Source organism: Ptychodera flava, chromosome 12, assembly GCF_041260155.1.
Source record: "Ptychodera flava strain L36383 chromosome 12, AS_Pfla_20210202, whole genome shotgun sequence".
In the NCBI taxonomy this organism is placed as follows: Eukaryota; Metazoa; Hemichordata; class Enteropneusta; family Ptychoderidae; genus Ptychodera; species Ptychodera flava.
In genome coordinates, this window is record NC_091939.1 from 15,513,684 (window position 1) to 15,527,676 (window position 13,993).

The 13,993-nt window shown below is 36.9% G+C and overlaps 2 protein-coding genes across 2 annotated transcripts in view; both read left to right on the forward strand.

Annotated features, from left to right (window-relative positions):
- LOC139146064 (transmembrane protein 116-like) overlaps positions 1-4,790 on the forward strand; it is a 58,133-nt gene extending 53,343 nt beyond the window's left edge. The window contains exons 7-10 of the mRNA XM_070717512.1: positions 485-562; positions 1,741-1,777; positions 2,329-2,412; positions 4,722-4,790. Of these exons, the coding sequence (XP_070573613.1) occupies positions 485-562; positions 1,741-1,777; positions 2,329-2,412; positions 4,722-4,790 (268 nt within the window). The remainder of the gene's footprint in view (positions 1-484; positions 563-1,740; positions 1,778-2,328; positions 2,413-4,721) is intronic.
- On the forward strand, positions 4,788-9,665 carry LOC139145144 (transmembrane protein 116-like). The gene is made up of 4 exons (XM_070716117.1): positions 4,788-4,798; positions 5,213-5,302; positions 6,369-6,451; positions 6,865-9,665. Exons 2-4 carry the CDS (start codon positions 5,284-5,286, stop codon positions 7,099-7,101), a joined length of 339 nt encoding a protein of 112 aa, XP_070572218.1. The 5' UTR covers positions 4,788-4,798; positions 5,213-5,283; the 3' UTR covers positions 7,102-9,665.
- Positions 9,666-13,993: the final 4,328 nt, after the last annotated feature.

The following is a 13,993-nucleotide window of genomic DNA, read 5'->3' on the forward strand; positions in this document are numbered from 1 at the left end:
GAAGTTCATCTCATAATGTTGTAAATGCAATTCAATGACACTTTGTGGTATTGTTTAAATTAAATGGTAATTTGCATTTACGCAATGAATTTTTGTTTCTAGGGTGAATGTCCACTGAAGCACTGCATTAAACTTAATGAAATATGGTACAGGTGATAATCTTTCAGTATTATGATAGGATGCAAAAATGTTCAGCAACATCCCGTCAATTAATTACCAGTTAACTCATTTAATGACATTTTGTAATTAGGATGGCAGCCTACATTTGTTTTGTTTTCACCACCATGGAACTCATTCTCGGCCATTAAGCCCCCTCTGTATAGTAGTATTTTTAATCACAGACCTAATTAATGAACAGGACTTCATCCTCTTCAAGGACTTGTAATTAAAGTACCCATTAACAAGTGGGGGCTATGTCATCAATGATGACTCGTTTATTCAGTAGTTTACGGCTAATTTGAAGCTGTTTCTGCGATTTTTGCAGGTTGTTGCCAATAGCGCTGATGGTACCTATTGTGTATGTGCAAGTTACCAATGCCACAGACAATGAGTGCAATACAAGGTACAGCTCCAACAATTACAACATTTCATTTTCAAAAAACATACCAAAATATTTGCTATATGATCATATATCAGTGTGTCAATATGCCAATGTGTCATTTTGATTGGGCCAATGCGCATACCAGGTGCGGTAAAACAATTTATGTACCTGTGCTAAAAATGGGCCCCTCAACCTGTGTAGAAAGTTAATGCTGAGACAAAGAAAAATTGATGGTAGAACTAAGTAAACAATGAAATACGTGGAAACAATTGAGAATAGCAGTGTGAATTTCTAGAAAGTTTGCTTTCATGACTGCCTCAGAGTATTTGGCTAGTACTTTGCTGTATCAGCGTTGTCACTTTTTGTCGCCCACATCAGTTCCACCACACAGCCAATGTATGTGCCTGCCTATCCCTCTCTTCAAGAGAACTCATCCCAGATGCTGAATTTCTGCAGCACAACAATCACTCTCATTTGCAATCAGACAAAGTATTTTACAGTATCTGTCAGATTTGCTATTTCTTTTTTTCTTGTGCATTTGGGGGTTTGAAATATCTGTAGAGCTCTGACTCTGAGAGTGTTCTTCAAACAGACAAATGAAATTTCCTTGTGACTCAAGCAAAAGAGAAATTCACTCACTCTAGTCTACTCAGAGTCAAATGAATTTCATAGCAGCCAAGACCAGATTCAAAAGTGTTTGTATGTCTTCAGGTTTTGAAGTGTGAACAGATATCTAGTTATTCCATTATTCCATTTCCAAAAATATCAAAAAGGTGTCAGTTGATTTGTCACTTGATTGCATCAAGATCTCTGCATGTGGCGTGCCGGGTTTCCTTTTTAGTCCAATGTCCTTCCTTTCGCTAGATTGAATGTTATTTATACCAGTGATGCTACAGCTTTATGTAAGTGTGGTTGTGGATGCATAATCTTACGTGTTTGCGAAGTTGTGTTGTGCTTGATTCAGTGAACTCTAGGCTGGATGGCATTGGGTAGGGAGACGGAGGCTATTATGCAAATCAGCTGTTAAAACTTTCAATGCCGCTAAGTTTATTTAATTGGTGAAATACTGTACATGGATGGCAGTGACCAATAGCCTGCATTCTGCCTGTTTTTCTTTCCCCTCACTGAAGAAAACAAGGATCCCGTTTTACAAATATGTATTTGCTTGTATATAATTTTTTTTGTGAATTTTTTTTCAGTTGCTTGTTGCTGTTGGAGTGGCCAAGCAGTACAAGGGTGAGTATCCGTGCATCACTTCAATGCAACAAAGAGATTGACATTGAAAAGTGCCAAGAATGGCACTTCGCATAACATTCCATTCATTTGCAGTGGCGATATTGTCAACTTAGATCGGTCGATTAAACCTGTCCACCCTCCCACATCTCTAATAAACAGGTCCACAATCACCATTGATATCAATGGGTTTGGGCAAAACCATGTTGCTGAAAAGGGTTAATACTCAGTATTCGTTGTATACCTTTGGCAGGTCAGAGGTTCTCTGTCGGATGGGATCTCATTTAAACAGTATGTTCCTTCATTAACACCTTTGAAAATACACTCCATAATCTTTCACATCCCGTGTAATCCGTCAGTTTCCTGTATGCCTTCACATGAAGTACATTAATTATTGATATAAAAACAGATGAAAATTAGCCTCAAATAGTAAGTTTGATCCAATAATAGGGATCTTACAAGGTTGTTTGTAAGCTGACATTCTGTCCAAGGTATAGGCTCATCACTAAGTAATTTTTCCTCTTGTTTTGTTCCCTTTGTTTTTTCCTGTCCAGGACCAAGAGAGTAACTGGCTTTGGGAGAATTATGGCATGCTCATCTTCGTCATAGCACTGTTTCTGTCAATCATAGCACTGATGGTGGGTATCGGATGTTAATAATGGTGTAAATGATAGTTTGTGTGATTGTTTTATTCGAATATTTTTTTCACAAGATTCTCTCGTTGCTTTACTCTGCAATATGCAAAATCAAGTGTAAAGAAAAGGAATGGTGCGAATTTTCCAGGCTAGTACTACCTGGTCTGAAAATTTCCACCTTTTATAGAGACAGCCTATCCAGATTTTTTCAAGTCATGCCTGACTTTCTTTCCTTAAGGGAAAATGCACTTCAGAGACAGATTTTCAGACCCTTACATTTTCACAGTACTTTTCTTCCACTTGCATTGGCTCATTTTGAAGCTCTCAGAGGAAATAAACATGTGATTAGTTTTGTTAAAGGCCCATGAGCTGCAACTCTGAGAAATTTGTCCACCCTTTAGGTAACTCCAATTTCCTCAGATATTCATTGCAATCTGCAAATTGAACTATATAGTCATTAACTATGTCTCAACAACGTTTGCTCGTGGCAGAATAGGCAAGAAATTTTTTTATTTTTATTTTTGTTCATTTAAATTTCCTGGCATTTTCAAAATCTTGCCATGTTATGTAAAAAACGGAGAATTTTTGTCAAAGTGCAGTGAATCCCTTTCCCGTCCTCTCAGTGGGTTGCGCCATGTTGTATTTGTAAAGATTCAAATGTGTACATGCACCATTTACTGGTACGCTGTTTATCATGTAGCTGTATGGAGGCGGCCATATTTGTGTGCGGCACCCGTTTATTATTTGTCGTACTGAAACCTCCCAATGCAAAACGCAGGGGATAATTATACTTAAGCAAACATCTTTGAGTAAGAACATTTCTATGAACTAATCATAATCTTAATAAAAAATCATGAAAATAATGCCAAAACTTGCAGCTCATGTGCCTTTAAAGTTAAAATTTAATGTTATCTCAATAGTAAACACAGGGATGGTGGCCATTTTGACTTTCCAATATTGGTAAATTTGAGGTAATTTTTATCAACAGCACCAAACTTTGCAAGATGACTTCTGATTTTTACTCTTGCTATCGAAAAAATTGGTCTAAGCCTAAGAAGTTCAAGCAAAAGTTGAAATCTTTCAACTTCCGAGGCGCATACCTCCTTAACCTCATGACTACCTTATTTGCTGGAAAATTCCAGCCCCGTTTATACGCTAAATTTATGTCTTCATTGTTCTAAAGTGTAGCGTTGCTCATGGTGTCATCATCAGAATTCGCTAAATTAGGCTTACGCTGCCATTGGCAGAATTGTGCGTGGAATTTGAACTGGAAGAGCCAGCCCTTGACCTTGACCCTAGGGATCAACTTTAATAATACAGTTCTTATGCCATGATCGACAACAGTTAAAATGGTATCAATGAATTGATCTCACAATAACATGAAATGGCTGCCTTTGCATGTGCTGTAGTGTGCTCAAAGAACAGGGGTAAATTGCCATGGCAACTGCAGAAAATGACGGTTTTACGAATCTTATAAGTACCGGTAAGGAAGGCAGAACAGCGACCTAGCTGTAGCTGTGAACTTTAAATGATTTTTCAGTCACGATTAAAAACAAACAGCATTGTGAAATTTCAGAATGTGTGAAAGAACTTTATAGCTCTGGTAGTCAGAGTGTAAACTTATTTACATGCCTCGTATATCAAACGTCGCGTGCTCCATAGGATTCAATGGTAACTCGTTGATGACATAGCGGGCCGCATAGTCATCATTGGACTGAAAGTGAACCGAAATTATTTTCAACTTGACAACTTCAGGATTAAAAAATGATCAAATTACATCTTTTACTTTCGAAATACTTTTTTTACAAAATTATAAAATTGATAAACCAAATAACAGTTATTTAAATATATCAATGCGCCATTTGATGATGAAAAACAATCTATTTTTTCAACAGATAAAGCATATAATTGTCATTTGTACGTAAACAAAAAAATTTGAAGAGAAAATTTATGTCAGAGAGGCATGTAATAAAAACATTATAACCTAATCATGGGACTATGTACCCTCGAGGCAGGAGACCATCTGCCCTCCTTACGTCAGGCAAATGGTCACCTACCCTCGGGCACATAGTCCCATATTTGGGCAATAATATATAATATCATAGTATTGGTAACAATTTCAGTCACTCATAAACTTCATAAAGTCCTGTAACTTTTTTTGAAAATATTGACGTCAGTGACAAATGACTTGTGTAGAATTGCGTTGTTCAAGATATGTCTTCTCTGAAATTTGAACTTTTAGTGAAATTTGATATTTTATTTCTGAATAATGCAATAATTTCACCATTCCTTTTTTTTTCCTTAAAATGTAGATATTATACGGGCCTTCGTACAGAGTGTATAAGCAATTGCTTAGCCAAAAGTGTATAAGTATTGCTTAGCCAAAATGGTAAGTTATTGCTCCGGCAACTTCCCTTATGGATGCCATTTCAAGATAATTTTGTTCTTGCAATTTTTTCACAATTTTCAAACAGTTCTGTGATATACATAACGCTTGTCAAGAATGCAGCGGAACTTTAGCTAATCTATGGTACAGAAGAGGCTCAAAGAAAGTATTGGATGAGTCACGCCTTCATAGTTCATGATGCTATTTTTGTTATTACACTTGCCAAAGACAATTTGTTTGTTTTGGAGTATGGTTCAGAATGTATAGTTTGCAATGACCAGATTGAATTTTGATAAAATTGGAGATAAAAATATCTTCCATTGCATATGTGGTATTTTGTCTTTTTTTCAATTAGGATAAGTTGTTGACTCAAATTTCCTGAATGAAAAATACTAATTTGTGCATGATTATTTTCAGTGTGGACTGACCGTCAGAGGGAGGCGCTCTTCAATGCAAGACACAGGATAACACTCTACATCCTTGTCTTCATGTTCTGTTGGCTTCCAGGTATGCCATATTTTTATCTCTCTGCCTGTGTAAGTGTTACTCTCACCAGGAAGTCATTGCTGCTTAACTTGAAATACAAACAATGAAGCTGGGATTGTAATGCGAGAGAGAAAAGAATGTCCATTCGCCAGGCCCAGCCGACTCAAACTCGGTCCATTTCACAATTATCTTGTTTTCCTCAAAATCTTTACAAGTGCAATGCTGGCCATGTCAAACACTGCCTTAAGACAAAACCACATAAATTTATATGCTACAAATAATTCAAACAATTGACCTGTTAAAACTGTTTGGTACATGTTACCACTCAACCCAACCAGTGTTTTAATCTTGGGTTGACAAAGCAATGAAAATTGGACGAATCTTTGCAAAAAAGTGACTTTGAGCAAAATATAACTGTGTTATCTGCTACAACAACATAACAAGTTGTCCTTACACAAGACTCATCCCGTTTTTTCTGTTTATGTGATTGAATGTACAATATTACTTAGGAAGCTGTTCAAGTCAGTCTTAGCAATCTTTAATCCATTATACCATTTTCTGTAAAGTTTTTAGCAAATTCCTATTCATCAAACTCCACCTTTCCTCAGAGGATGGCCTTGATATGCTTGTTCCACCCTGCTTGGTGCCCAGAGCTGTCATTAGTCAACTGACAGCCACAGTGATATCCATAGACCCTCTTCATCTTCCGTTCCACTGTCAATGCGATGCTACAAGCACATGCAATACACAGTGTGGGGTGAATTTTTTGAAACGGTAGGGGGGGGGGGGAGGGGGAGGGGCGGGCCCTGATAGAATGGGTCTAACAGCTATACCATCATGACATCATTAGTGTATTTCCAAGTGTTATATCAAAGTTACACTTTTTATGCCCCCAACAGTATACCTTGAGGCAAAGCAGTGTTTTGAGCAAAGACAAAACTTCAAAGAAACAATCACAGTGCCATTAAGCTTACATACTGTATGATACTCCGTTTACACATAGCAGGTGATGGAATGTGCATATGTTTATATCATAGTGGAAGGAGATTCATCGTAATTCATGATGTTTTCTTTCTCTTTTCCTCAGCTCTCACCATTGCAGTCACTCGACTTGTACGTGGCGATCACGAACTACCAATCCAGGAAAATTTTCCACTGTATCTCATACAGGTGAACAGTTCAAGCCTTGATTTGATTTGGTCACCGAAAAATTGTTTCAAAGATGAAAAAAATGTTTCCATCAACCTTCATCCCATTTCAGTTTGACATAGTTTTTGACAGCTTTCTATTCAACATGATTATGATGATGGGGTCAAAGGTCAGTGCAAGCTGTACTTCATTATCCACTGAGTGGATGCAAAATATTAAGGAAAGACTGTGAAATAATTTATTCTACATAAATTCAGCTTGATACGTCTTAATGTGTCTAAAATTTAATGTTATATTTTAGTACATATAGACATTGTTAACCAAAAGAGAACAGAATAGCGACTATTTCGTGTGTCGGCTACCAGATATTTTTGTCTCTGTTTAAACAGCAAAGTTATGTTTATGACAAAATAGCTCGTACTATATTTTTCTAGGGTGTTACAGCTCCAAGCCAAGGATTTCTCAACTGCCTTGTGTACGGATGGACACGGAAAAGTTTCAGGCGGGCCTCCTCTGAACCTACACCGGAAACGGTAACCACACCACTCGTGAAAACTACTTACCGCACCTACGGTGTTGCAAGTGCTAGAAAGACATTTAAAAGGTCGACAGTTGAGAGCGCGACGCCCTCACCGACAGAAACCCCAAGTCCAAAGCCGATTGACTCCTGAAGGCAAAAGTGTGCACGTATTGCCCACCCCTGCCTGCAAGTGAACTGTTTCCATATTGCATAGTTAGACAGGTACATTTTTGGATACAGGGGTGTTCGAAATCCTGTCATGCCATTCATTCACATTAGTACTCAGGACATAAACAAGTGTGTCCCTCAGTGGACAGAAGTGGCACTCCTCAGAACTGGTGGTACAGTCACGTTCATATTCACTGTACTTTTGGACTATGTGAGAGTATGAAGCCATTAGCACAAACATGAGCCGATGCAAGACTGACATCATTGGCAACGTGAAAATGTCACTCTCAAAAATATCAAACCAGCAACTCATTTTTGTCCAGTTTTATCACAGGAAAGAGGAACAAGGTGTATAATCTTCCAATAGTTACCAAAAACCCTGATGGAATGTGACTTAATCATTCCCACCTTAAATTTCACACTCTTATCACCTGTAGATAGGACACACCTGCCTGTCATTTACCAGCTTCATTGTAAAAACAATAGCCAGACCAATATTTCTACAGAAAAAATTTCAGACACTTTTTTTTCCATCTTCTTCAAAAATACGTATCAAAGAATTGTGTTTTTTCCGATATTATCAGCATGTATAATTCAGCTGCTTTTATTTACAGTTTTCATGTATTCAAATTGATCACACGATACACAGATATAACAGATAACTTTATTGCTCAGCTTTCAAGATGTGGTTTTTTTTACCCACTGTAAAAGATACTTGCCAAAAAAAGAAAAACAAAAGTAGCTCTAAAACTGCCGTTGGCAGGAGTTGCACAGTAGAAAAGGGCAGGCAAAGAATTTGCTTCTGGAATACACTACAACCTGTAAAGGACTGATATAGAAATTCAGACTTTCCATACACTAGAGGGCGCTCTACTTTAACACACAGGACCGAGCACAGTGCCTGAAGTGAAGTACTTTGTACAATATTTACACAGCAGATCAATTATTTCTCTGCATATACTGCATGAATTGTATCAAGCATTTTGGCTTTAACACTGCATTTTAATGATATTTTAAAGATTTTTACAACAAGTACACATATTTTAACTTAGTTTAAATTAGAATAAATACTCCGCATTTAGCTAACATTTTAATGAAAGAAGATACAAAAAGCGATCGTGGCAGGTTAAAATGTCAATGATATATCTCTCCTTTCTTTACCATAGTTTGAACATTTGTCTGCCATTCGATTTTTACACTGCTGATACAATTTTATTTAGTGTGCATAGGTGCCTATCCTAATGGATTTTTCCGTGTGCTTTACATCAGACCACAGGTTTGACACGCAGGATTGTCTTTGTGTACTCCTACCGTAATTTTTTAATATACTGTTTAGAATTTGTAGGACGTCACATTAAGCATCATTAGTGTGTAATTATACAATATCAAAGGTTTTGTGTTTGATGTCAACCAAAATTCATAACACTTTCTCATGCCCTTCCATTTACCTGCCAATTATCACCAGTCAGTACAATGAACGGTGCTGTTTCAGCAAACAAAATGTCTGTAGAGTTTAGGGATTAAATGTTGACCAGACGGAAAAGAAGTTGATTCTGCCCATGCATTTTTTTTCCACAGAAAGAATAGTAATGACAAACTTGTTCTCTCATTCTGTCATTTGCTATTTATTTGCTGCACTTTCCACATTTTAATCTTGTGATGCAAATGTGTTGTGATTTTTGTTCATCTTGATCCTTCTTTCAACTATGAATGTACAAAATTCTGAAAACGTCAAAGACTTTGGAAAGTGGTCTTGGGCGTGACTCACTGTTACGGTAATTTCACAGTTGATCTCACTGAACATAGGCAGGGGCAGAGAGCAATGAAAGCGGAATTTTTTACCTGTTAATGCCCCCCCCCCCCACCCCCACTTTCCCAGGTCCGCACTTACCATTGATAACAATGGGATTGGGCCAAACCATTGGATGAAAGGGTTAAGTGAGGGAAACTATGACCAAAAACAGCTCATTTCATTTTTGCCAAGGTCTGATTGGTTTCAATTTTTGTAGTAATGGCAGTCTGGTTTGCAAGTAGATTTCCCCAAATTAAGGCAATATGGACCTACATACATGTACATACATGTGCCCAATTGCAGTTGAACAGTTGAACATCAAAAGTTTTAGTACTGCAGTGTTTCCGTTTTGGATAATTGTATAAACAGTTCCATCTTTCAAATAACCAGGCAATGCCACTGAAGCAGAAATATTCCCCCTCATTATATCTAGACTTCATCGCATAATTTTGAGTGACTGGGTCCTCTGAAAAAGAGTTCAAAATATTGTGAAGCAGTATCAAACAAAGTTAAACCTGCTGTCTGTAAGGTTTTTGTGCATGTAAAATAAGAGTAATTTTATGTACAAACAATTTTTGGTTCTTTTGTGAAAATAGTGCAATGATTACAACTAATGAGCTTGGTTTAGCCCAATTTTATGAAAAAATTATAGTATTTATTACCTGTGATGCAAGTTCAACCATTTTAATGCTGTACTTTGAAAAACCATCGACCTGGTTTACTGAATAAAAAATAGTACACTGGTAGCCATAAAAGACTTTGTGACACTTTCATTTTGTGGTACAATTTCTGATTGTTCCATAACCTCGAGTGCTTTCTGCACTTTACATCATTTTATCAGTTTTACAAAATGGGAGTTCCTTGTTTTCCCTCCTAAATCATCCACTCAATCTAGTCTTCAAATCTACAACACAGCCTGTGTGTATCGTGTGTATAATGACCACTCTTAAAGTCCGCAATTGCATTTCAGTATGGACTACAAATTATTTGTTAACAATGTATTGCATGTTTTACATTGTGTGTCACCCCTGCTGATTTGTAAATCATCTGAAAACACAGTTTTGTGTTCTTCTCCTTATAAAAGGGCCAGTAATGCTAACTTTTGATGATTTTTTCACTTTTTTTATATCAACCATAATTTCTTGTTCTATTCCCAAAGGCAAGTTGATGTACACAGTATTCAGCTTGTCAACTCAGCCTGTACTTGTGTAACTGTGTTGTTATTGTTGACAATTGAATTCTGGTCTGGACTAGAATTCAAATGTAAACAATAACAGTGCATTTTACACATATATGTGCTCTGTTGACAAGCTAAATAATGGATATTTTCAGCATTCTTTTGGCAGTAGAATAACAACTTAAAAATGACGTATAAAATAAAAAGTAATGAAAAAATCATCAAAAGTTAGCATTACAGGCCTTTGAAAGTAGTATGCGCCTCGAAAGTGAAAGACTTAAACTTTTGTTCACACTTTCCTTACGGAATCTTTCGACCATTCTTTTTCAAACACAGCAATAAAAATGAGGGGTCACCATGCAAATTTTGGTACCAGAGAAACAAATATCCAAGATTTACTGATATTTAAAAATTTAAAATTGCCGCCATCCTCTGAGGACAAAAATAAAATTTTCAAATTTCGAAAACCTGAGCCAGTGAAAAGTTTTCTTACACCAAGAGCTTTAAAATGAACCCCCACAAGTGGTAAATCAGAAAAGAATTGTAAAAGTTCGAGAGTCTGAATATCTGTCCCTGAGACGTATTCTATCTTAAGTTATGTTGAAAAGCAAATTATCAGCCTCAACAGCACAATGCATTTTGTAGTATATGCAGTGTTTACAGTACCAATGAACTTTATTCCTGACCAAAATTTAATTGACAAGTCATTGACAATGACATAGTCCCCACTTGTAATAGGAGTATTAGTCTTGATGGGGCAGGAAATGGGGTCATTATGAAGTATCACTGGAGTGTATATGTTCAGATCTATGGACACATAGGTCTATGTCATTGTTCCCAATTTGAAACAAGAGGCATGTCTAAGTTATGGTTCTAAATCGGGAAAAAAGATCAGACCTCTAGCTGTATTGGCCAGCCAAGAAAAACATATGCGCATAATAAATGAGGTACAAGATGTGACATCTTAAGGTCTATTATCCTATCAAAATTGAAGCGTAAAGAACTTGTGGTTACTGAATTATGCATATACATGCATAATCAAGGTCAAAAATCATCAAGGTCACGTGACATTTTGAAAAAAAATTGTATTGCTAATTAATCCATATATGCCAAAATTCAGACCTCTAGCTCTATTGGCTCGCCCACAATTATACATGTGCATAATTAATGAGGTAAAGCATGTGTTGTCATAAGGTCTCCCATCCTACTATATATAAAGGACATAGCACTTGTGGTTACTTATTTATTGACATAATCGTGTATTTTAGGTAAAAGGTTATCGAGGTCACATGACATTTTGTCAAAAAATTTCTATCCTATAGTCTATCCCTATATACCAAAAATTAGACATCTAGGTCTATTGGCTCGGTCAAAATTAAATATGCACATAATTAATGAGGTACAATATGTGGCGTCATAAGGTGTCCTATCATACCAAATATGAGGGGTGTAGCACTTATGGTTCCCGAGTTATGGACAAATATGTATATTTGAGGTCAAAGGTCACTGAGGTCATGTGACATTTTGTAAAAAAAAATATCTTGATAAGTTATCCCTACATATCAAAAATCAGACATCTAGCTCTATTGGCTCGCTGAAAATTAGATATGCGCATAATTAATGAGGTACAATATGTGGCGTCATAAGGTGTCCCATCATACCATATATGAAGGTTGTAGCACTTGTGGTTACTGAGTTATGCACAAATATGTATATTTGAGGTCAAAGGTCATTGAGGTCACGTGACATTTGGTCAAAAAAATTGCATTGCTAAGTTATCCCTACATACCAAAAATCAGACCTCTGGCTCTATTGGCTCGCTCAAAATTAGATATGCACATAATTAATAAGGAACAATATGTGGCGTCATAAGGTGTCTCATCATACCAAATATGAAGGCTGTAGCACTTGTGGTTACTGAGTTATGGACAAATATGTATATTTGAGGTCAAAGGTCACCAAGGTCACGTGTCATTTTGTCAAAAAAATTGTATTGCAAAGTTATCCGTATATACTAAAAATCAGGCATCTAGCTCTATTGGCTCGCTCAAAATTAGACATGCGCATAATCAATGAGGTACAATATTTGGCGTCATAGGTTGTCCCATCATACCATATATGAAAGGTTTAGCACTTGTGGTTACTGAGTTATGGACAACTATGTATACTCGAGGTCAAAGGTCACCAAGGTCACGCGACATTTTGTCAAAGTGTCTGAGATATCTGCGTGAACGGATGGACTCACACGGATGGACTCACGGACGGGCATGACCCAATCTATAAGCCCCCTGGACTTTATTTGTGGGGACTAGAAACTGTGTCACTGCATCCTTTTTGCAATATGAATACTATGAGAAACTAAATTTTTATTTTTCTTGGCCTTATACATGGGAGTATGTGGACTGCCTTATACATGGGAGTCTATGGACTGCCTTATACATGGGAGTCTATGGACTGCCTTATACATGGGAGTCTATGGAGGTGAAAACTAAAAACTCCTCTAACACGGCCAAATTTGATCGCATTGTGAAACAAATCGACTGCATCTGTATGAGGTACGGTACTATCCTTGTACCAAGTTTGAACGAAATCGCCCCAGGCGTCTCTGAGATATCTGCGTGAACGGACGGACACACGCACGGACGGACGCACAGACGGACGCACGGACGGATGCACGGACATGACCAAACCTATAAGTCCCCCCGGACGCTGTCCGTGGGGACTAAAAACTAAAGATTCAACATTTACGCGTATGGAATGTTTTGACAAGTGGAAGACATGGAATTTTGACATGAATTTGAGCAGGGAACAAGAAACAGTAATTTCTTTATGGATTTAAAAAAACACTGTGAAAAACATTTTTAAAAACACCTACCAGCACAGCTTTTCCATACAAGGGGCATTTTCTGCGTCTGTAAACTGAAATTTCTTAACTATGGAGTTACAACCTGTGTATTTACTTGTTACACTTGCCAAGAGGTTTCCTCCAACATATCAGATATAGGTTAAGGACTGTTGCTTGTAGAGAATTTCAATATTCTAACCCATACTGCCTCTCCAATTATTCATTGTAGCAACTTCTCAAAAATGGCTTTAATATTCTTTGATTCATTTGATGACAAAATGAGCACTTTTTAATGTCCTCTGCTAATTGTTTCAGGTTTCTTGATTTGTTTGGGTTTTTTTGCCATTCAAAAACTAGATTTGTCAAAAATTACATATTAAGGTAAGTTTGTGCCTCCAGCATTAAAGACTTAAACTTTTGCTCAGAGTTCTCGAGCAAAGAGTCAACCACTCTCTTTCAAAATCAAGAACAAAAATCAGGGGTCACAGTTCAAATTTTGATAATAGAGAAACAAATTGCCAAAAATTTACCGATATTTGAAATTCAAAATGGCCACCATCCCTGTATTATCACTATATTATAAAAGTATATTGTAAAAGTTTTGGAGTTCGATTGTCCCCAAGGCGCATTCTACCTATAATCTGCATAAAGACTGAATCACCATGAGAAAGTAAGATGTCATGCCTAACTTTGCTATCTATTCACTTTGATGATTAACAGCTACTGTTTTTGATGATAGTAGTTTGCATATTAAATATTGATTTACATACAAACGTCAAGTGATAGGGTAACAATATGTTATATAACAATATGTAAACAATATGTGCATTATCAGAAGCATCAACTTATGTATAGTATAAACAAAATTTGTATGAACATCTGTAGTGTTTAGATATTTTGCTACTATACCATGTTTCGACTGCATTCGTTTTGGTATGCGGTATCTGCCTTAATCATACTTTGACGTAACCAGGGACATCGAGACAGGGATCTATGTCGAAACTACACATGACGTCTTCTCATTGATCTCGTCAGTGGTGACTTCAACTTCAACTGCTCGA